The sequence below is a fragment of the Salvelinus sp. IW2-2015 genome, linkage group LG20 (genome assembly GCF_002910315.2).
Source record: "Salvelinus sp. IW2-2015 linkage group LG20, ASM291031v2, whole genome shotgun sequence".
In the NCBI taxonomy this organism is placed as follows: Eukaryota; Metazoa; Chordata; class Actinopteri; order Salmoniformes; family Salmonidae; genus Salvelinus; species Salvelinus sp. IW2-2015.
This window is the reverse complement of record NC_036860.1, coordinates 55863060-55884660: the sequence shown is the minus strand read 5'-3', so window position 1 is coordinate 55884660 and position 21601 is coordinate 55863060. Positions and strand designations below refer to the sequence as shown.

Below are 21601 nucleotides of genomic sequence, written 5' to 3'. Positions count from 1 at the left end.
TGTTATGGCTAAAGCCATGGTAAAGAATAACGCAGCTAAAACGCACTTGGGATTTACTTGTGCTCTGTTTTTCTGGAGCTATTCGAATAGGGATTTKATTTCTTACTTATGTGGGAGTATCCTATTCATCCCTGGTGTCCTTGACCTTCCGGAAGGTGCTCTATCTTAATTTGACTCTGCTTCTCACAGCAGGATYACAATCCTGCAGCAACAGAAATTGAATGTGGATTACAATTAATGGACTTTTTTGTKAGGGTTGATACATTTCTCGTAAGGGGAAAATTAAGTCTGAAATTTCAAAGTGGAAATTACAAACTTCAGAAGTGTCTTAAAACCTAAAATACACAACAAATTTTACATTTTTTGCATTGCAAGAAAGTTCTGCTCCAACAGGGTGATCAAATTAAGATCCTACCTCAAGGTTCTGAACAAATCACTTATACATGCATGTCATCATGTTGTGGTTCCTTAACCATTACCATTGACAATTATGGACGTATGGATGTTTAGCTTCTGTGTGTGTGTGTGAAATCCTCATTGTACTTGACCAAGGCAGATGAGCTGGAGTAATCATCGTTCCTCTTCACCTCCATTCATTTTCACATCTAGCTACTGTCAATGACTCTTGCCCAATCAAAGGCAGATATCGAAACAACAAGTGAAAGTGGTACAGCAGAGAATTGRTGTAATTTTTCAAGAGTTTGCAACTACAAACTAGCGAGCAGGTGCCATTTGAGTAATGCCAATAAAATCCATGTGTCTATTATTGGTCCTGTCATGTTTCCGTAGGCCTTTACAGTATCTGTCCTGAAAATGTTTGTGTTCCTGAATGATTCATGTGTTCCTAAAATTGCTTTATGGAATACAAATGGGATCTATTTAGAAAAATTMAGATACAATTACTAGTGTTTGTTATATGCATCATTGCAAGTATATGTTGAAACCATTAACAACTATTTTACTCAAAAAGATGTGTCTGTGGTCTAGTGAATGGCATCTAAAATTATTTTTAAGGTTAAATATGGAATTGATTAKATATTCCTATTAGAAATGAGAATGGCTTACCAAGAACAACTTCCAAAAGGACTAATTTGAAGTAAAAAGGAGTTGGAGTGGACTCCCGAGTGGCGCAGCGGTCTAGAGTRATCACTACAGACCTGGGTTCGATCCCGGGCTGTWTCACAACTGTCCGGGATCGGGAGTCCCATAGGGCGGCGCAKAATTGGTCCAGCATCCTCCGGATTAGGGAAGGTTTTGGCCGGGGGCTTTACTTGGCTCATCGTGCTCTAGCGACTCCTTGTGGGGGCTGGGCGCCTGTAGGCTGACCCCGGCCGTCAGTTGAACGGTGTTTCCTCCGACACATTGGTGCGGCTGGCTTCAGGATTAAGCGGGCAGGTGTTAAGAAGCTCGGTTTGGCGGGTCATGTTTAGGAGGACGCATGACTCAACCTTCTCCTTCCYAGCCGGTTGGGGAGTTGCAGCGATGAGACAAGATTGAGTTGGAACACTCGATAAAAAAGGCAGAGTGATTTATTTTGCTCACTTTATTTCACTCTACAGGATGCGAACAGACGACTGGCGTTTCGACGTCAAACTGACGTCTTCCTCAGTGACCTGATCATTGCACTTAGCTCCTATTTATAGCCTAATAGCCCATTGTGAAACAACAATGTAAAACAAGTATAATGATAATATGTTTCAAGGTAAAATAGTGTGTCTCGTTAATCAATWGGCCATGTCAAAATATACTGTACATAGGTGATATTTGGGTGTCTGAATCCGGATTCACAGAATATCACCAATGTATATTTTTACATGGCCTGTTGATTAACGAGACACACTATTTATGTAATTATTTTGTGCTATAACTTGCCATTTACCTTGAAACATATTATCATTTTAAAAAATGACAATTGTTGTGTCTCAATGGGCCACTAGGCTATAAATAGGAGCTAAGTGCAATGGTCAGGTCACTATACAATTGTTGTGTCTCAATGGGCCACTAGGCTATAAATAGGAGCTAAGTGCAATGGTCAGGTCACTCCGGAAGACGTCAGCTTGATGTGGAAACGTCAGTACTTCTGTTCGCATCCTGTACAGTGGATTAAAGTTAGCAGTGCTCCAACTAKTTTTTACCTTGAATTAGTCCTTTTGGAAGTTTTTCTTGGTAAGCCATTCTCATGATTATTGTCATGGTTGTTGAGCAGCCCTCCTTTCCTTTGMTTGTTGAAGCYRGAAGGCCCACTTGAACTCATTCCTATTAGAAAGTTAACCTTCATTGAGTTTGCATGATTGACTTGCCTTAAGAAAAATATATTGGCTGCAAAATATTCTATAATGAGCTGGTGGGTCCATAGGTTTAATGCAGCATAAGAAACTGTCAGGCGTGGACTAAAATTAATTATGGGGTGGCAGATAGCCTAGCAGTTGACAGTGTTGAGTCAATAACCAAAAGGTTGCTGGTTGCCATCTGTGCCCTTGAACAAGGCACTTAACCCTAATTGTTCTGGATAAAATCTGAATGAATTCCTTCAGTAAAACAATATAAGAATCTTCACTGTAAGGTATTGAAGTGATCTATTGCTATAATATGTTACATTATTCAGATTTTCTGTACTAAGTATCATGTTATTGCTGTTATATTGGCTAATACTACTGGGAGTAGTGCGATTAAATTAGTTTGAAATCCAGCAACAATTGGACTAAAAATATAKATTTGAAAGTCCATTTAAATGAATGGAGTCAGTCATACCCTTCTATGAAATCAGATATGCATCATTAKACTTAATAAGTTGTCAATATCCCTCCGATTGACCTTYAATTCACAGGGTGGCGGTGCATCAGCGACCCCACATTGATTTATGTCTGTGTCAATGTGTTTCCAGCAGGTCTCGCTCATGGGTTTTGACATAATTACATCTTGCATTCACGCATTCCAGTGTGATCAAGAAAAATGAGTGGTTTGCTCTCAGCAGGTTAAACATTGTATTTATCTAAATAGAAAGTGTTATTATGTTACAAAGCTGCCAGAGACAAGACAATCACCATCTGCAATGTTGACTGTCCCCTGTGCAGACTTGATAATCAATATTTTTTTAAACCTTTATTTAACTAGGCAAGTCAGTTAAGAACAAATTCTTATTTACAATGACGGCCTACACTGGACAATGCTGTGCCAATTGTGCGCCGCCCTATGGGACTCCCAATCGCGTCCGGTTGTGATACAGCCTGGATTCGAACCAGGGTGTCTGTAGTGACACCTCTAAAACTGAGATGCAGTGCCTTATACTGCTGCGCCACTCAGGAACCCACAGTAGGAGGCTATATTTCCTACTCATACAAAGCAAGCTGGTGACTATACTTTTTTTTATTTGCTAGAATAAATAGCGTAACGAATGTAAGAAAAAGAATACTTTATTTGCAATATATTTATACTTTTACACAAGTAAAATAAAATGCATATCTATAGTACACAGCAACTTCAGTGAACGAATAGACAGTACTCTTTTGAGAATGCTACCCATAACCACAGCGTGACAAGAAACATTAAGTATTCGTCTTACGTTTACACTTATAAACATAAAAATAGCATTTAAATCAATGTTTCACTCTAAAAAAAGATTAACAAAAATAAATGGAGAAATACGATCTATCACATCTTTGGGGTTGTCATGAAGGAAACCTCAAAACATTCTTAGTTTTAAACAGCTTGTGCTGTTTCAATMTCTTTGTAATAAACAACCACCACCATTGGCAGAGTAAACCTAGAGAGGATAGGGCCTCCCAGAATAAGTGCTTTATAGCTGGGCAGAACATACAGTATCACCTGGGAACAAATCCATTACATATATACATTTGGAATGGACATACTGTAGAAAGGCATCCATTTGTTGATTTGTCTTTTTTTTAGCTCTTCCAATTCTCTTTTCAAATTCATATCATCAGATCTACATGTAACTGACAAAATAAAGGAAACACCYACATAAAGTGTCTTAATAGGGTGTTGGGGCACCACTATCCAGAACAGCTTCATTGCACCTTGGAATATATTATAGTGTCTGGAACTCTATTGGAGGGATGCGACACCATTCCACGAGAAATTCCATTATTTGGTGTTTTGTTGAATCTACCATAAGTGTTCAATTGGGTTGAGATCTGGTGACTGAGACTGCCATGGCATATGGTTTACATCATTTTCATGCTCATCAAACCATTCAGTGACCACTCATGTSCTATGGATGGGGGCATAGCCATGGTAGCCAAATTATTGGCCAAAATAATGGCCTGCCCAGTCATTTTATAGATGACCCTAAAAGCCAATTTATGCTTGCTCCATAAATGCAATCCGGAGGTTCCGTGCGGAGGGTGTGACACAATTGCGGAGGCTTGCGGAGGCCAAATCGAGCTCRGTACAGCATCGCTGTGCGCCTCCCAAATTRTGTAACAATGCGGAGGGCTCTGTAATTCTCCGTATAGCTCTGCATTGACATGATTGGTTGACAGTAGCTGGGGGTGTGAGGTCCTATATAAACARAAACTTACTTCCTTGACAATTTCCTTCACAACAGCTCTGCTCTGCACCACAAAGTGCAAAAAGTATCAATGCCCTGACTTCTGGAGAGGCCATATCACAGTAAATGCTGTACGGCCACTGCAGATGGCAGATTGATCATGCAGAGCCTTTGAGCATGACGGGATGTTAATTGCCTAATTAAATCAGGAACCACACCTGTGTGGAAGCCCCTGTTTTCAGAATACTTTGTARCCCTCATTTAGTCAAGTGTTTCCATTATTTTGGCAGTTACTTGAATGAAAGGTCTGTTCCCCTTTCCCACCCTTGGCACTTAGCAGGGCCTCCTGCACTGGCCTTACACTGGCCCATATTATCCCTCTGTTATTGTAACTTCTAACAGAAGTCTAAGGATAGCCAAAACACAGGCAGAAAGACAAGCCTCCATGCTCCAATTGTAGATCCGTGGGACTTGAGACACAGAGGGTCTGACATGTTCTCCTTTGCACACCTTTTCTTCATTTCAGGGTCATTGGAGGGGCTTAGATCCTCTGAGGACTGGTCCAGGTTGTTAGATAATGTTCCCACTGGCCCATCGTTCAAACTCTGTTTGTTCTGGGGTTTGTTGGGGTCAGCTTCCAACAGTTTAGTTTTGGAGATGTTCTCTTTCTCCTTCAGAGGATTGTTGGTGATTTGTCTGCTGTTGTAGGAGGAGGGATCTGGGAGACCCTTGCTGGAGATGATGGACGACTTGTCTTTGTCTGAGAGGCAGCACCTGGGAATACCAGCCCTAAGTGGACTTTCCGTGGTGAGTTTTCCAGATCGTGTCTTGGAACTGAACACGCTAATCCAAGTATGGTCAGAGCTGTCATAGCAACCTTCCAGGTCAGGGCTCTTTAGCTGTTTCAGGTCTTTTCCGGACAGTCTGGCKGGAACATGGCACTCAAGCTCTGAGCTAGACCCTTTAAATCCCTTAAACCAGTCCCACAGGGTCCTGGCCCGGCAGTCACAGATCCACTGGTTCCCATTCAGACGCAGGTACTGGAGGGACACTAGTGGGTCCATGGTCTCCCCTGTCAACACTGTTAGATTATTGAAGAACAGAAACAAAGTGGTCAGCTTGCGCAGGTCATGAAAAGAATTGCGCTGGACGAAGGTCACTCGATTCTGATGCAGCAGCAAGCGGTCCAAGCTCACCAAGCCTCGCAGCATGTGATCRGTCACAGTCTTTATCTTGTTGTTGTGGAGGAACAGGTAGGTCAGGTTGGCCAGGTCCAYAAAAGTATCGTCATGGAGAGTCAGTAAGCTGTTGTCCTGGAGATAGAGGTGCTGCAGGGAAAATAGTCCCCTGAAAACACCTACAGGCAGCACAGACAAGCCACAGCTGTGCAGGTGCAGGGTGTGCAGTCTAGACAGGCCTCGGAAGGCCGTGGGGCTGATGATCCTCAGGTCATTGTCCCCTATGTCCAGCTCCTCCAGCCTCTCTAGGCCGTAGAAGGCACCAGCCTCGATGTGGCTGATGTTGTTGGAGTAGAGCCAGAGTACGGTGAGGTTTCTGCAGGGGCTGAAGCTGGTGGAGCGGACCACGGTAAGCTTGTTGTTCTGGAGGAAGATGCGCTGGCTGTGGATGGGGATCTCTGTGGGGATGGAGTAGAGGCCCTGCTGTTGGCAGGCCAAGGTGGGCCGCGGCTCGCTGTGGCATATGCATGGCACTGGGCAGCCCTCCACCCAACCTTCCATCCGAGGCACTGACTGAAGCCAAAGGACCAGAAAGTAGAGTTCGCCAACTGCAAAAGAGGAAGACACAAGTGGGTAATAAGAATATGTCTGGGTTCTGCTGGACTTAGAAGAAAAGCATTTGTGTTAACTTCCAAACACCCAGTCTGCTGTAAATCATGCAACATGAATAGAGTCTTGTCCTTGAGACAGAACTGAGCAATTTCCTTTAAGATAGGCCAGGTGCAAAGTCAAAATTGGCTATATTGTAAAAATGTATGAACCCAAAAAATGTGTTCTTTGTTTCTAATTTAAGGTTAGGGTTAGGCATTAGGGTTAACAGTGTGGTTAAGGCTAGGGTTAAGGTTAGGGTTATGTTTAAAATCATATTGTATGACTTTGTTCTAGCATAGGGTTTCCCAAACTCAGTCCTGGTTGATTATTTGAATCACCTGTGCAGTGTACCCAGGGGGGGCCCCAGGACCAAGTTTGGGAAAGCTGATCTAGCACATACTGTAGAACATTTAAACAGTCTCTTAAAATACCTCACAGTACATTTACAAAGTTCGAATTTACCTATTAAAAGCTAGAATATATTTAAACAATGGAAAATAAAACACAATAATAGTAGAAGCATGGAATTCATGATTTTACATATTAAAATGTAGTGATCTTTAGATCTTTACGTTTTGGGATTTTGTTGAATGAAGCAGCAGAACACAACACCCTCTATAAAATGGCGATATTTACAATCCTTAGAAGAAATCAGTTTCGCAAGTCTAATCAGAGCAGAAGATCCTGGTTTAGTTTTCACTGACTGTGCCTCAACATTTCATCTCTGTTCAGCTCTCCAACTACTGCAGTATCACAGTCTCTTCCTCTGTTTTACTACTATATAATCGCCTTGGCATTTGCAATGATGTCTTTGAATTGAGTTTTTATTTACTACAGAAAACAAAATTTATTAGGCGAAATGGATATAATGCACTCATGATGGACTCACTCAGTCAATTCACATTAAAAAATCCCCATTTCCCTGTATGAGTAAAGCATACCATATAAAGTGGATAGCGGCTGGAATACACACCAAATTTGATAGCTTTTGACTACTTCATTTTGATTCCTGTTCTGGAAGCACAGGCCAGAGAGAGAGGGAAAGAGAGAGGGGGGGTTGTAGGGAGAGAATGCGGAAGTGGGGGGGTGGACTATTTGACAAATTAACAAAACATTAGTGGGTTGAGAAAAATTGCTCCAGACTAACAGAGCAAATCACATATGAGGATAGCGGGGATTTGCCACTTGGCCTATGCTAGAGATCTCAGAGTGGATTTTCTTGCTTCAATGCTATCTGGAGTGATGGGGTGGAGAAAGGAAAGTTGGCATAGGCTCTCACATCAGTGGTGACATCACTTGAGTGCCTACAGTAGAACTCGTGTCCAGTGCAGGATGCACTTTCCTGCTACATTTACTACACTGTAAGGCTCTCTTATAGTAAAGGACAACTCAATTTGATAAAACAGATATGTTTTCTTAAACATAATATCCATAAAAAACATTAACAAACTGTGTGCTGAWAAGTCTTACATTGTGACTATGCCACCCCACCAACATATCATATGGACTACAGGTTTTTGCCAATTGATGTGCATTGTAATTTATTATTAGAAGAAAAGAAGAAATGTGAGAAATGTAATATGATTTTAATAAATACCTTGGAGCAATTTAAAATGTGGGAGATTTGCGAAGGCTGTCAGACTGGCAACATGGAGGCATGTTATTTAACCAGGCTAGTTGAGAACAAGTTCTCATTTACAACTGCGACCTGGCCAAGATAAAGCAAAGCAGTGCGACACAAACAACAACACAGAGTTACACATGGAATAAACAAACATACAGTCAATAATGCAATAGAAAAAAAAGTATATATACAGTGTGTGCAAATGAGGTAGGATAAGGGAGGTAAGGCAATGAATAGGCCATAGTGGCGAAATAATTACAATATAGCAATTAAACACTGAAGTGATAGATGTGCTGAAGATGAGTGTGCAAATAGAGATATTGGGGTGCAAAGGACAAAAAATTATAATAATAACAGTATGAGGATGAGGTAGTTGGATGGGCTTTTTACAGACGTGCTATGTACAGGCGCAGTGATCTGTGAGCTGCTCTGACAGCTGCTGCTTAAAGCTAGTGAGGGAGATATGAGTCTCCAGGTTCAGTAACTTTGTTGGAGTGTTGGAGGCTATTTTGTAAATGACATCGCTGAAGTCAAGGTTCGGTAGGATAGTCAGTTTTACGAGGGTATGTTTGGCAGCATCAGTGAAGGAGGCTTTGTTAAGAAATAGGAAGCCGATTCTGGATTTAATTTTGGATTGTAGATGCTTAATGTGAGTCTGGAAGGAGAGTTTACAGTCTATCCAGACACCTAGGTATTTGTAGTTGTCCACATATTCTAAGTCAGAACCGTCCAGAGTAGTGATGCTGGACGGGCGGGCAGGTGTGGGCAGCGATCGGTTGAAGAGCATGCATTTAGTTTTACTTGCATTTAAGAGCCGTTGGAGGCCACGGAAGGAGAATTGTATGGCATTGAAGCTCGTCTGGGGGTTAGTTAACACAGTTTCCAAAGAAGGGCCAGAAGTATACAGAATGGTGTCATCTGCGTAGAGGTGGATCAGAGAATCACCAGCAGCAAGAGCAACATCATTGATGTATACAGAGAAAAGAGTCGGCCCGAGGATTGAACCCTGTGGCACCCCCATAGAGACTGCCAGAGGCCCTCCGATTTGACACACTGAACTCTGTCTGAGAAGTAGTTGGTGAACCAGGAGATGCAGTCATTTGAGAAACCAAGGCTGTTGAGTCTGCCATTAAGAATGTGGTGAGTGACAGAGTCGAAAGCCTTGGCCAGATCGATGAATACAGCTGCACAGTATTGTCTCTTATCGATGGCAGTTGATATTGTTTAGGACCTTGAGCGTGGCTGAGGTGCACCCATGACTAGCTGGGAAACCAGATTGCATAGCGGAGAAGGTACGGTGGGATTCGAAATGGTCGGTGATCTGTTTGTTAACTTGGCTTTCGAAGACCTTAGAAAGGCAGAGTAGGATAGATATAGGTCTGTAGCAGTTTGGGTCTAGAGTGTCTCCCCCTTTTGAAGAGGGGGATGACCGCGGCAGCTTTCCAGTCTTCGGYGATCTCAGACGATAGGAAAGAGAGGTTGAACAGGCTAGTAATAGGGGTTGAAACAATTTCGGCMGATAATTTTYGAAAGAGAGGGTCCAGATTGTCTAGCCTGTATGATTTGTAGGGGTCCAGATTTTGCAGCTCTTTCAGAACATCAGCTATCTGGATTCTGGTGAATGAGAAATGGGGGAGGCTTGGGCAAGTTGCTGTGGGGGGTGCAGGGCTGTGGACTGGGGTACGGGTAGCCAGGTGGAAAGCATGGCCAGCCGTAGAAAAATGCTTATTGAAAATCTCAATCGGTGGTGACAGTATTTCCTAGCCTCACTGCAGTGGGCAGCTGGGAGGAGGTGCTCTTATTCTCCATGGACTTTACAGTGTCCCAGAACTTTTTGGAGTTTGTGCTACAAGATGCAAATTTCTGTTTGAAAAAGCTAGCCTTTGCTTTCCTAACTGCCTGTGTGTATTGGTTCCTAACTTCCCTGACAAGTTGCATATCGCGGGGGCTATTCGATGCTAATGCAGTACGCCGCAGGATGTTTTTGTGCTGGTCAAGGGCAGTCAGGTCAGGAGTGAACAAAGGGCTATATCGGTTCCTGGTTCTACATTTTTTGAATGGGGTATGCTTATTTAAGATGGTGAGGAAGGCACTTTTAAAGAATAACCAGGCATCCTCTACTGACGGAATGAGATCAATATCATTCCAGGATACCCGGGCAAGGTCGATTAGAAAGACCTGCTCGCTGAAGTGTTTTAGGCAGCGTTTGACAGTGATGAGGGGTGGTCGTTTGACCACAGACCCATTACGGARGCAGGCAATGAGGCAGTGATCGCTGAGATCCTGGTTGAAGACAGCAGAGGTGTATTTGGAGGGCAGGTTGGTTAGGATGATATCTATGAGGGTGCCCGTGTTTACGGATTTGGGGTTGTACCTGGTAGGTTCATTGATAATTTGTGTGAGATTGAGGGCATCAAGCTTAGATTGTAGGATGGCCGGTGTGTTAAGCATGTCCTAGTTTAGGTTAGCATGTGCTAATAGGGCACAGTTGAAAAGCAAGAGAAGAAGCGATAGGGCTCTGTAGAGACAAAGCATCTTCAAACCAGGTGGCTTGTAAATAACAGAAGACTCCAAAGTCAAAGAAGCAAAAGGCGAATGAAAGAGAGAGAACTAAAGAATTCTGCTTGTGAACAAAACAATAGATAAGGCTCATTTAAATTAAAATAAAATTGTATTTGTCACATGCGCCGAATAAAACYGGTATAGACCTTACCATGAAATGCTTACTTACAAGTCCTTAACCAACAATGCAGTTCAAGAATTAAGAAAATATTTATTAAATAAACCAAAGTACAAAATGTATTGAAAAAAAACACAAGCCTATATACAGGGGGTACCGGTACTGAGTCAATGTTTATTTTAATTTTTTTATTTCACCTTTATTTAACCAGGTAGGCTAGTTGAGAACAAGTTCTCATTTGCAACTGCGACCTGGCCAAGATAAAGCAAAGCAGTGCGACACATACAACAACACAGTTACACATGGAATAAACAAACATATTAATAAATAATACAGTTGAAAAATCTATATACAGCATGTGCAAATAAGGTAGTATAAGAGAGGTAAGGAAATAAATAGGCCATGGTGGCGAAGTAATTACAATATAGCAATTAAACACTGGACTGGTAGGGTGTGCAGAAGAAGAATGTGCAAGGGTACAGGTTAGTCGAGATKATTTGTACATGTAGGTAGGGGTAAAGAGACTATGCATAGATAATAAACAGCTAGTATCAGCAGTGTAAAAACAAAGGGGGTGTGGGGGGGATTAATGTAAAAGTCTGGGTGGCCATTTTATTGATTGTTCAGCAGTCTTATGGCTTGGGGGTAGAAGCTGTTAAGGAGCCTTTTGGACCTAGACTTGGTGCTCTGGTATCGCTTGCTGTGCGGTAGAAGAGAGAACAGTCTATGACTTGGGTGACTGGAGTCTTTGACCATTTTTAATTCCTGAGGGGGAAAGGGTGTTCTCGTGACTACTTCACGACTGTCTTGGTGTGTTTGGACCATGATAGTTTGTTGGTGATGTGGACACCAAGGAACTTGAAACTCTCGATCCGCTCCACCACAGCCCAACATTGTGAATGGGGGCGTGTTCGGCCCTCCATTTCCTGTAGTCCACGATCAGCTCCTTTGTCTTGCTCACTTTAAAGGAGAGGTTGTTGTCCTGGCACAACACTGCCGGGTCTCTGACCACCTCCCTATAGGCTGTCTCATCGTTGTCGGAGATAAGGCCTACCACTGTTGTGTCGTCAGCAAACTTAATGATGGTGTTGGGAGTCGTGCTTGGCCATGCAGTCGTGGGTCAACAGGATATACAGGAGGGGACTAAGCATGCACCCATGAGGGGCCCCCGTGTTGAGGATCAGCGTGGCAGATGTGCTGTTGCCTACCCTTACCACCTGAGGGTGGCCTGTCAGGAAGTCCAGGATCCAGTTGCAGAGGGAGGTGTTAAGTCCCAGGGTCCTTAGCTTAGTAATGAGCTTTGTGGGCACTATTGTGTTGAACGCTGAGCTGTAGTCAATGAACAGCAATCTCACAAAGGTGTTCCTTTTGTTCAGGTGGGAATGAGCCGTGTGGAATGCGATTGAGATTGCGTCATCTGTGGATCTGTTGGGGCAGTATGCAAATTGGAGAGGGTCTAGGGTTTCCAGGATGATGGTGTTGTTGTGAGCCATGACCAGCCTTTCAAAGCACTTCATGGCTACTGATGGGGGGCGGTAGTCATTTAGGCAAGTTACCTTTGCTTTCTTGGGCACAGGGACTATGGTGGTCTACTTTAAACATGTAGGTATTACAGACGCGGTCAGGGAGAGGTTGAAAATGGCAGTGAAGACACTTGCCAGCTGGCCCGCTCATGCTCTGAGGACACGTCCTGGTAATCCACCTGGCCCCSCAGCCTTGTGAATGTTGACCTGTTTAAAGGTCTTGCTCACATTGGCTACGGAGAGCGGGATCACAGTCGTCCGGAACAGCTGGTGCTCTCATGCACGCTTCAGTGTTGCTTGCCTTGAATTGAGCATAAAAGGCATTTAGCTTGTCTGGTAGGCTCACCTCACTGCGCAGCTCTTGGCTGGGTATGCATTTGTAGTCTGTAATAGTTTGCAAGCCCTGCTACATCCGACGAGCGTCAGAGCCGGTGTAGTAGGATTCCATCTTAGTCATGTATTGACTCTTTGCCTGTTTGATGGTTCGTCTGAGGACATAGCGGGATATCTTATAAGCGCCCAGATTAGTGCCCTGCTCCTTGAAAGTGGCAGCTCTACCCTTTAACTCGTTGCGGATGTTGCCTGTAATCCATGGCTTCTGGTTGGAATATCTACATACGCTCATTGTGGGGATGAAGTCATCGATGCACTTATTGATGAAGCCTGTGATTGAGGTGGTATACTYGTCATTGCCATTGGATGAAGCCCGGAACATATTCTGTATTGAGTGAGTCACTGGTACTTCCTGCTTTAGAGTTTGTTTGTAAGCAGGAATCAGGAGGACAGAATTATGGTTCGATTTGCCAAATGCAGGGCGAGGGAGAGTTTTGTATGCATCTCTGTGTGTGGAGTAAAAATTGTCTAGTTTTTTTTCTTCTCTGGTTGCACATGTGACATGCTGGTAAAAATGAGGTAAAACMGATTTAAATGTGCCTGCATTAAAGTCCCTCGCCACTAGGGGTGCCACTTCTGGATGAGCAATTTCTTGTTTGCTTATGGCCTTATACAGCTTGTTCTTAGTGCCAGCATCGGTTTGTGGTGATAAATAGACGGCTATGAAAAATATAGATGAAAACTCTCATGGTAGATAGTGTGGTCTACAGCTTATCATGAGGTACTGAACCTCAGGCGAGCAATACCTTGAGACTTCCTTAATATTAGACATCGCGCACCAGCTGTTATTGACAAAAAGACACACATACCCACCCCTCGTCTTACCAGACGTAGCTGTTCTATCCTGCCGATACACAGAAATCCCAGCCAACTGTATATTATCTGTGTCATCGTTTAGCCACGACTCGGTGAAACCTAATATATTACAGTTTTTAATGTCCCGTTGTTAGGATAGTKTTGAACAGAGATCATCCAGTTTATTCTCCAGCAATTGCACGTTGGCCAATAGAACGGATGGTAGAGGCGGTTTACCCACTCGCCAACGAATTCTCACAAGGCACCCCGATCTCCACCCCCTGTATTTCTGTCTTTTCTTCACGCGAATGACAGGGATTTGGGCCTGGTCTCGGAGAAGCAGTATATCCTTCGCGTCGGACTCATTAAAGAAAGAATCTTCGTCCAGTTCGAGGTGAGTAAATGCTGTTCTGATATCCAGAAGTTATTTTCGGTCATAAGAGACGGTAGCAGCAACATTATGTACAAAAGAAGTTACGAAATGCGAAAATGCGAAAAAACACACAAAATAGCCCAGTTGGTTAGGAGACGGTAAAACGGCAGCCATCCCCTCTGGCGCCATTATTAATTAACACAATATAATATATTTGTATTCTAGGATTTTTTTAGAGCCATTCCAACCAGACAGTTATTTCATCAACATTGCCCAACGTGTTTTGGGATGTTGGCATTGCCCATCGGTCCTCAGTGTGATAGAGGCAGGCCTTAGTCATCTAAGTTAAATATTCCTCTGGCACAGGTGCCAGCTTTGGGACTAGGAGACCTCTCAGAAGAGATGCTCACAGCTTCACCATTATGTTCTCTATCGTAAAGGTCCCCACAGTTACAGTAATTATCCTGTAAATGAAGCCATCATCATTTCAGGCACTGAGAGGTGACTCCCAAATGAACTGCCGCCACGTAGCGTATTTACTCACTGTGAAAACYGCACGTGTGCATTTTCCGACACTAAAACGAAACCTGAAATTGTACAATGCACTCATAAAGATGTTGGTAGGTATTGACATACTGTACATGTATTTACAGTACATTCACAGAAACTCATCAACAAATGTCTTAACGGGGTTTACTTTATTATTGGTATAAAGATTTTCAGGACCCCCATTGTTTCTGAACAGCTTGGGAGTCTATGGCTATTATAGTTGGCAGCAATTCCGCTGGTTCTTTTCAGAGGGAGAAAAAAAGCATATCTTTCAGCACTGAGCCAGGCAAGAAGAAAAAGCTGATGCTTGCTAGACAGGACACCACAGTACAGACAGTCACAACAAGTCATTAAAACTGCAAAGCATTGAGATCAGCTCAGGAAGAAGTGTTTGCAGTAAATATACATAAAGTCAACTCGACACCCAAGCATACYGTATCAGTATTTAAGAAAAATACGTTTTTCAGAGTTTTTCAGAGAAAAATACGTTTCAGAGTTGATAACAAATTTTTTCACCTTTATTCAATCATACAAATCAGCTAGAATGAACTTAAAACTTTCAATTCCATTTTAAAACTGGTTGTTTAGATCCTGGTTGCTAATTGGGCGAGCTGTCTACCTATAGTAAACTGTAATATACCGTAGAATACTATACTACACACTGTACTATCCCTCGATCATGATGGAAACTCTATTCACAGTAGAATACTATAGTGAACACTACAGTATTATGTGCAAAAAAACACTGTAGTAAATACTACAGTATCTAATTTGCATATACCCTGCCCATTCCCCTCCCCCATATCACAGTTTGTACCCCGCATAAGTGAGAAACCTACATGCCAAGTATAGATGATATATTGTGTTCCCTACAGATAATATGAAAGAGCATAAGCGCTGAACTATCTGTTCAGACCTACCTACCTACCTACTGCTTATGGAAAATGTGCTCTTTTAGTATTTCTCTAGTAGGTTCCATCAAGGAAACAGGCTCTGCTTCAATGTCAAATATAATAATACCAAAACACTATAGTAAATACTACAGTATAATAGAGTCTGCAAAACACTACAATAAATACTACCGTTTAGTAATGTCCGCAAAAACATGACAGTAAATACTACAGTACACTACAATCTGCAAAAACAGTATATTAATTACTATAGAATAATATATACTACAGTTATTTTACTACAGTATTTATACTATTGTTAACTGTAAATACTACAGTATACTACAATATACTACACTAAATACTATAGTAGGCCTAAATACTAAAGTAATGTCCGCAAAAACACTACAGTGAATACTACAGTATTTAAACCATATTATAAACTGGGTGGTTCGAGCCCTGAATGCTGATTGACTGAAAGCCATGGTACATCCGACCGTATACCACATGTATCACAAAACATGTATTTTTACTGCTCTAATTATGTTGGTGACCAGTTTATACAGTGCATTCGGAAAGTAATCAGACCCCTTGACATTTTCCAKATTTTGTTACGTTACAGCCTTATTCTAAAATTGATTAAATTGTTTTTTTCCCCTCATCAATCTACACAAAATACCCCATAATAACAAAGRAAAAAAAGGTTTTTACACATGTTTGCACATTTACATATATATATATTTTTTTAAATCACATTTGTATAAATATTCAGACCCCTTAGTACTTTGTTAAAAGCATCTTTAGCTGCGATTACAGCCTCAAGTCTTCTTGGGTATGAGGCTACAAGCTTGGCACACCTGTATTTGGGGAGTTTCTCTCATTCTTCTCTTCAGATCCTCAAAAGCTCTGTCAGGTTGGATAGGGAGTGTCGCTGCACAGCTATTTTCAGGTCTCTCTAGAGAAGTTCGATTGGGTTCAACTCCGGGCTCTGGCTGGGCCACTCAAGTACATTCAGAGACTTGTCCTGAAGCCACTCCTGCGTTGTCTTGGCTATGTGCTTAGGGCCGTTGTCCTGTTGGAAGGTGAACCTTCACCCCCAGTCTGAGGTCCTGAGCGCTCTGGAGCAGGTTTTCATCAAGGATCTCTGTACTTTGCTCCATTCATCTTTCCCTCGATCCTGACTAGTCTCCCAGTCCCTGCCGCTGAACAAAATCCCCACAGCATGATGCTGCCACCACCATGCTTCACAGTAGAGATGGTGCCAGGTTTCCTCTAGACGTGACGCTTGGCATTCAGGCCAAAGAGTTCAATCTTGGTTTCATCAGATCAGAGAATCTTGTTTCTCATTGTCAGAGTCCTTTAGGTGACCTTTGCAAACTCCAAGTGGGCTGTCATGTGCCTTTTACTGAGGAATGGCTTCTGTCTGACTACTCTACCATAAAGGCCTGATTGGTGGAGTGCTGCAGAGATGGTTGTCCTTCTGGAAGGTTCTCCCATCTCCACAGAGCAACTCTGAAATGCTGTCAGCATGACCATCAGTTTCTTCCTTCCCCAGATCTGTGCCTCAACACAATCCTGTCTCGGAGCTCTACGGACAATTCCTTCAACTTCATGGCTTGATTTTTGCTCTGACATGCACTGCCAACCATGGGACATTATATAGACAGGTGGGTGCCTTTCCAAATCATGTCCAATCAATTGAATTTACCACAGATGGGCTCCAATCAAATTGTAGAAACATCTCAAGGATGATCAATGGAAACAGAATGCACCTGAGCTCAATTTCGAGTCTCATAGCAAAAGGTCTGAATACTTATGTAAATAAGTATTTTTATTTTTAATACATTTGCAAAACATTTATTATGGGGTATTTTGTGTAGATTTATAAGGAAAAACATGTATTTAATACATTTTATAATAAGGCTGTATCGCAATAAAATGTGGAAAAAGTCAAGGGGTCTGAATACTTTCCGAATGCACTGTAATATAAATAATGCACTTCAGGTTTTTGTGGTATATTGCCAAAATACCATGGCCAAGGGCTGTATCCAGGCACTTGTGCAAAGGAACAGCCCTTAGCCGTGGTATATTGGCCATATACCACACCCCCTCGGGCCTTATTGCTTAAGCATACCATAGTATTCATGTGGGCGACCTCGGAAACAATGTTTCACTTTTGAGTTTTGATCTCTGTACCACTAGAGGCTGTGTATACACTTAACACTTACATGCGGTTGCTGCTATCAGAATACGAAGATCGCATTGAAGGTCATGACAGGTCAAGACACACAAAAGTCGCATTGTGGTCAGATTGTGTTCAGATCTGGCATACTACTTCAGGAGGTGGTCAGGGGCGCATTGTGTGTGGATTTCTTCTCAGTCTGGATGCAATCAGGCCACCTGAAAGCGCATAGAGTGGGCCACTTCATCAGCACAAATCTTGTGTTTTGGGAGCGAGAGGCACATCTTTTCATTKAAAGTTGGAGGAAATACCTTCCTAGCGTGTGAGGAACGTGTTTGCTGGCTTTATAAATGCTAGCCAGCTAGCTTATTAGGAAAGCATTTTTGGGGGGGCTGGAGATATGTTAACCTGTTCGCAATACCCTTAACTTTACTAGCTAGCTTGCTGGCTAGTTACAGAGGTTAGCTGGCTAGTTAGCTACAGTAGTTGGCTAGTGCCATCAAGTTGTTGTGTTATTATCAAATTTAGCCTGTTCCACCATTTGCAGAATGCATACTGGTATTATAATATAGTGTGGGAAAAGGGAATCCGGACACTATAAATGCACTAAAAGAGTCAARGAAACGCAGACTGTTCCATCAACCAGATTGGAGCACATTCATCAAGTCTGATCTAACTAAGTGGATATTGCTTAAATCCGTTATGATTGATTTATTGTAAAAAGCCCACAATGTGGTTACTTAAGTCCGATTTGGATATATTTGGCTGTTTTCACTGCACAAGATTTACATAAGCGGTCCCTTTTAAGATTTAGAAGAAGTGACTGCTAAATGCTAACTCCAGTTCGTATAAACTGGTTAGCATAGCTAGCATTCAGAAATCGGTAGTCAAAGTCTTTTTTAACTGTAATGCAGTTGATTGGTAACGATGACATGAATATGTGTTGGGGTTGACAGCCATACAAGCATTATACTCAGATTTGTATCTCAACATAATGTGAAATACACATATAAACAATAGCCTAAATATGTTAATTCCATTGTTTTGGTTGAGTTCGATTGACCTCTTTACCACGTCTATAACCCTTTTCCATAAAAAAATATTCATGTGCTAGAACTAATGCGCATCAAGAAATAACGACGACAAACGTACTGGAAAACTGCTTAAATCAACTTTAGGCGCACTAGAGCACATAAGATAAATCTGCTTATAAGAAGTGGTTTTAACTCCATTTTAATGTAAACTTTGCTTTTGAGAAACCGAATCAAGAGAGTTAAGGATTTATGCATGCTCAGTTGTTGGGTCTCGAGCACTGGGCGAAAGGACATTTGAAATGGAAGTTATGGAGCTCCCTTGCGTGCTTCTGTTATGTAGAAAAGTTACAGGAAACTGATATGTGGAGAATGATACATTTGCATCTGATGGCCATCACGTATAAACTCAGCAAGAAAGGAAACATCCTCTCACTCTCAACTGTGTTTACTTTCAGCAAAATTAACATGTATAAATATTTGTGAGGACATGAGACATAAACTGAACAAGTTCCACAGACATGTGACTAACAGAAATTTAATAATGTGTCCCTGAACAAAGGGGGGGTCAAAATCAAAAGTGACAGTCAGTATCTGGTGTGGCCACCAGCTGCATTAAGTACTGAAGTGCATCTCTTCCTCATGGACTGCACCAGATTTGCCAGTTCTTGTTGTGAGATATTACCCCACTTTTCCACCAAGGCACCTGCAAGTTCCCAGACATTTCTGGGGGGAATGGCCCTAGCCCTCACCCTCTGATCCAACAGGTCCCAGACGTGCTCAATGGGATTGAGATCCGGGCTCTTCGCTGGCCATGACAGAACACTGACATACCGGTCTTGCAGGAAATCACAGACCGAGCAGTATGGCTGGTGGCATTGTCATGCTAGAGGGTCATGTCAGGATGAGCCTGCAGGAAGGGTATCACATGAGGGAGGAGAATGTCTTCCCTGTAACGCACAGCGTTGAGATTGCCTGCAATGACAACAAGCTCAGTCCGATGATGCTGTGACACACCGCCGCAGACCATGACGGACCCTCCACCTCCAAATTTATCCTGCTCCAGAGTACAGGCCTCGGTGTAACGCTCATTCCTTCTACGGTAAACTCAAACCCGACCATCACCCCCGGTGAGACAAAACCACGACTCGTCAGTGAAGAGCACTTTTGCCAGTCCTGTCTGGTCCAGCGATGGTGGGTTTGTGCCCATAGGCAACGTTGTTGCCGATGATGTCTGGTGAGGACCTGCCTTACAACAGGCCTACAAGACCTAAGTCCAGCCTCTCTAAGCCTATTGCGGACCGTCTGAGCACTGATGGAGGGATTGTGCGTTCCTGGTGTAACTCGGGCAGTTCTTGTTTCCATCCTGTACCTGTCCTGCAGGTGTGATGTTCGGATGTACCGATCCTGTGCAGGTGTTGTCACACGTGGTCTGCCACTGCGAGGATGATCAGCTGTCTATCCTGTCTCCCTGTTGCGCTGTCACAGTACGGACATTGCAATTTATTGCCCTGGCCACATCTGCAGTCCTCATGCCTCCTTGCAGCATGCCCAAGGCACGTTCATGCAGATGAGCAGGGACCCTGGGCATCTTTCATTTTGTGTTTTTTTAGAGTCAGTAGAAAGGCCTCTTTAGTGTCCTAAGTTTTCATAACTGTGACCTTAATTTCCAACCGTCTGTAAGCTGTTAGTGTCTTAACGACCGTTCCACAGGTGTATGTTCATTAATTGTTTATGGTTAATTGAACTAGCATGGGAAATAGTGTTTAAACTCTTAACTATGAAGATCTGTGAAGTTATTTGGATTTTTACGAATGATCTTTGAATGACAGGGACGTTTCTTTTTTTGCTGAGTACATAGTGAACAAAAATATAAACGCAACATGCAACAATTTCAAAGATTTTCTTGAGTTATTAGGAAATCAGTCAATTTAAATAAATTCATTAGGCCCTAATATGGCTTAGGGCAGGGGTGCAGCCATGGGTGGACCTGGGAGGGCATAGGCCCACCCAATGGGGAGCCAGGCCCAGCCAATCAGAATGAGTTTTCCCCCACAAATGGCTTTATTACAMACAGAAATACTCCTCAGCACAAGGTGAACCTGTGTAATGATCATGCTGTTTAATCAGCTTCTTGATATGCCACACCTGTCAGGTGGATGGCCTATATTGGCAAAGGATAAATGCTCACTAATAGGAATGTAAACAAATTTGTGCACAACATCTGAGAGAAATAATTATTTTGTGCATATGGAAAATGTCAGGGATTTTTTTTTTCAGCTCATGAAACATGGGACCAACACTTTACATGTTGTGTTTATATTTTTGTTCAGTGTACATTTCTATGCCATTGTAGGCTACTGTAGCTTGCATTTGATTTGGAGCTGGTAAACAGAATTAATAAATAGCCTATAAATTCAGTTTATTGCTGTAGCTTTCTGTTATTATGCAATTATGAATGGCCAAGTTTAGTTTAAATGAGAAGTTATCAATTGGGAAGGGAAAGGGGATAGGGCCTATTGAAATAGCCTAGGCCTATTGAAATTACAAGTCAATCACGCAAATTGGCCTAACTATTGCATTATCCATTTATAACGGTGTGTATAACTTTTGCACAATTGCCAGAAAATATCATGCGTTTTTTTTTTTTGTCCTAGTGTTCCTTGGGCAGAGTTTTCGAGATCCTCTGTCCAACTTTAATCACTCTTTCCTGACCGATTTATCCATAGCTATGCAAATGCAAAAAAACAAGAAATATTTATTTACAATCACTATCAGTCAAAGAAATTAAATCCATTGATGGAAAATGATCTGGCGAATATAATAAGGAACAATTCTATTTTGTTTTGCGACATATGCAAATTCTTTGTTAATAATATTTTTTGGGATGGCAAACACTTTTTTWAAATTTGTTTTATGTCGCTACAGGTTACATTGACATTGCTTCTTAATTCGCTATGAAAAATGGGTTAATGTGGACATGGTAGACACATTTAAATGTAGCTGTAGACTCATGACGTGTTCACAATCAGAATACAAAAGCTAAATGAACTGCCAAGTCTAGACATAGAGAGTGAATGATGTCTAGACTAGACTAGACTAGACGAGACAATTATTTCTGAGACAAGCGAAATCACGCATCAACGTCATTCTCATGGAAATATCCAAGTAAATGCCCAATAGAAAAAAACWAACGAAAATGCAGCTAGTGTACTGTCATTC

At 42.3% G+C, this 21601-nt stretch overlaps 1 protein-coding gene and 1 pseudogene across 1 annotated transcript in view; one reads left to right on the top strand and one right to left on the bottom strand.

The window, feature by feature from the left end:
- Positions 1–21601, top strand: part of LOC111980014 (piggyBac transposable element-derived protein 4-like) — a 459185-nt pseudogene that overhangs the window by 17205 nt on the left and 420379 nt on the right.
- LOC111980364 (reticulon-4 receptor-like) overlaps positions 3396–21601 on the bottom strand; it is a 62553-nt gene continuing 44347 nt past the window's right edge. The window contains exon 2 of the mRNA XM_024011084.2: positions 3396–6296. Coding sequence (XP_023866852.1) covers positions 4906–6296 — 1391 coding nt within the window. The 3' untranslated portion in view covers positions 3396–4905. The remainder of the gene's footprint in view (positions 6297–21601) is intronic.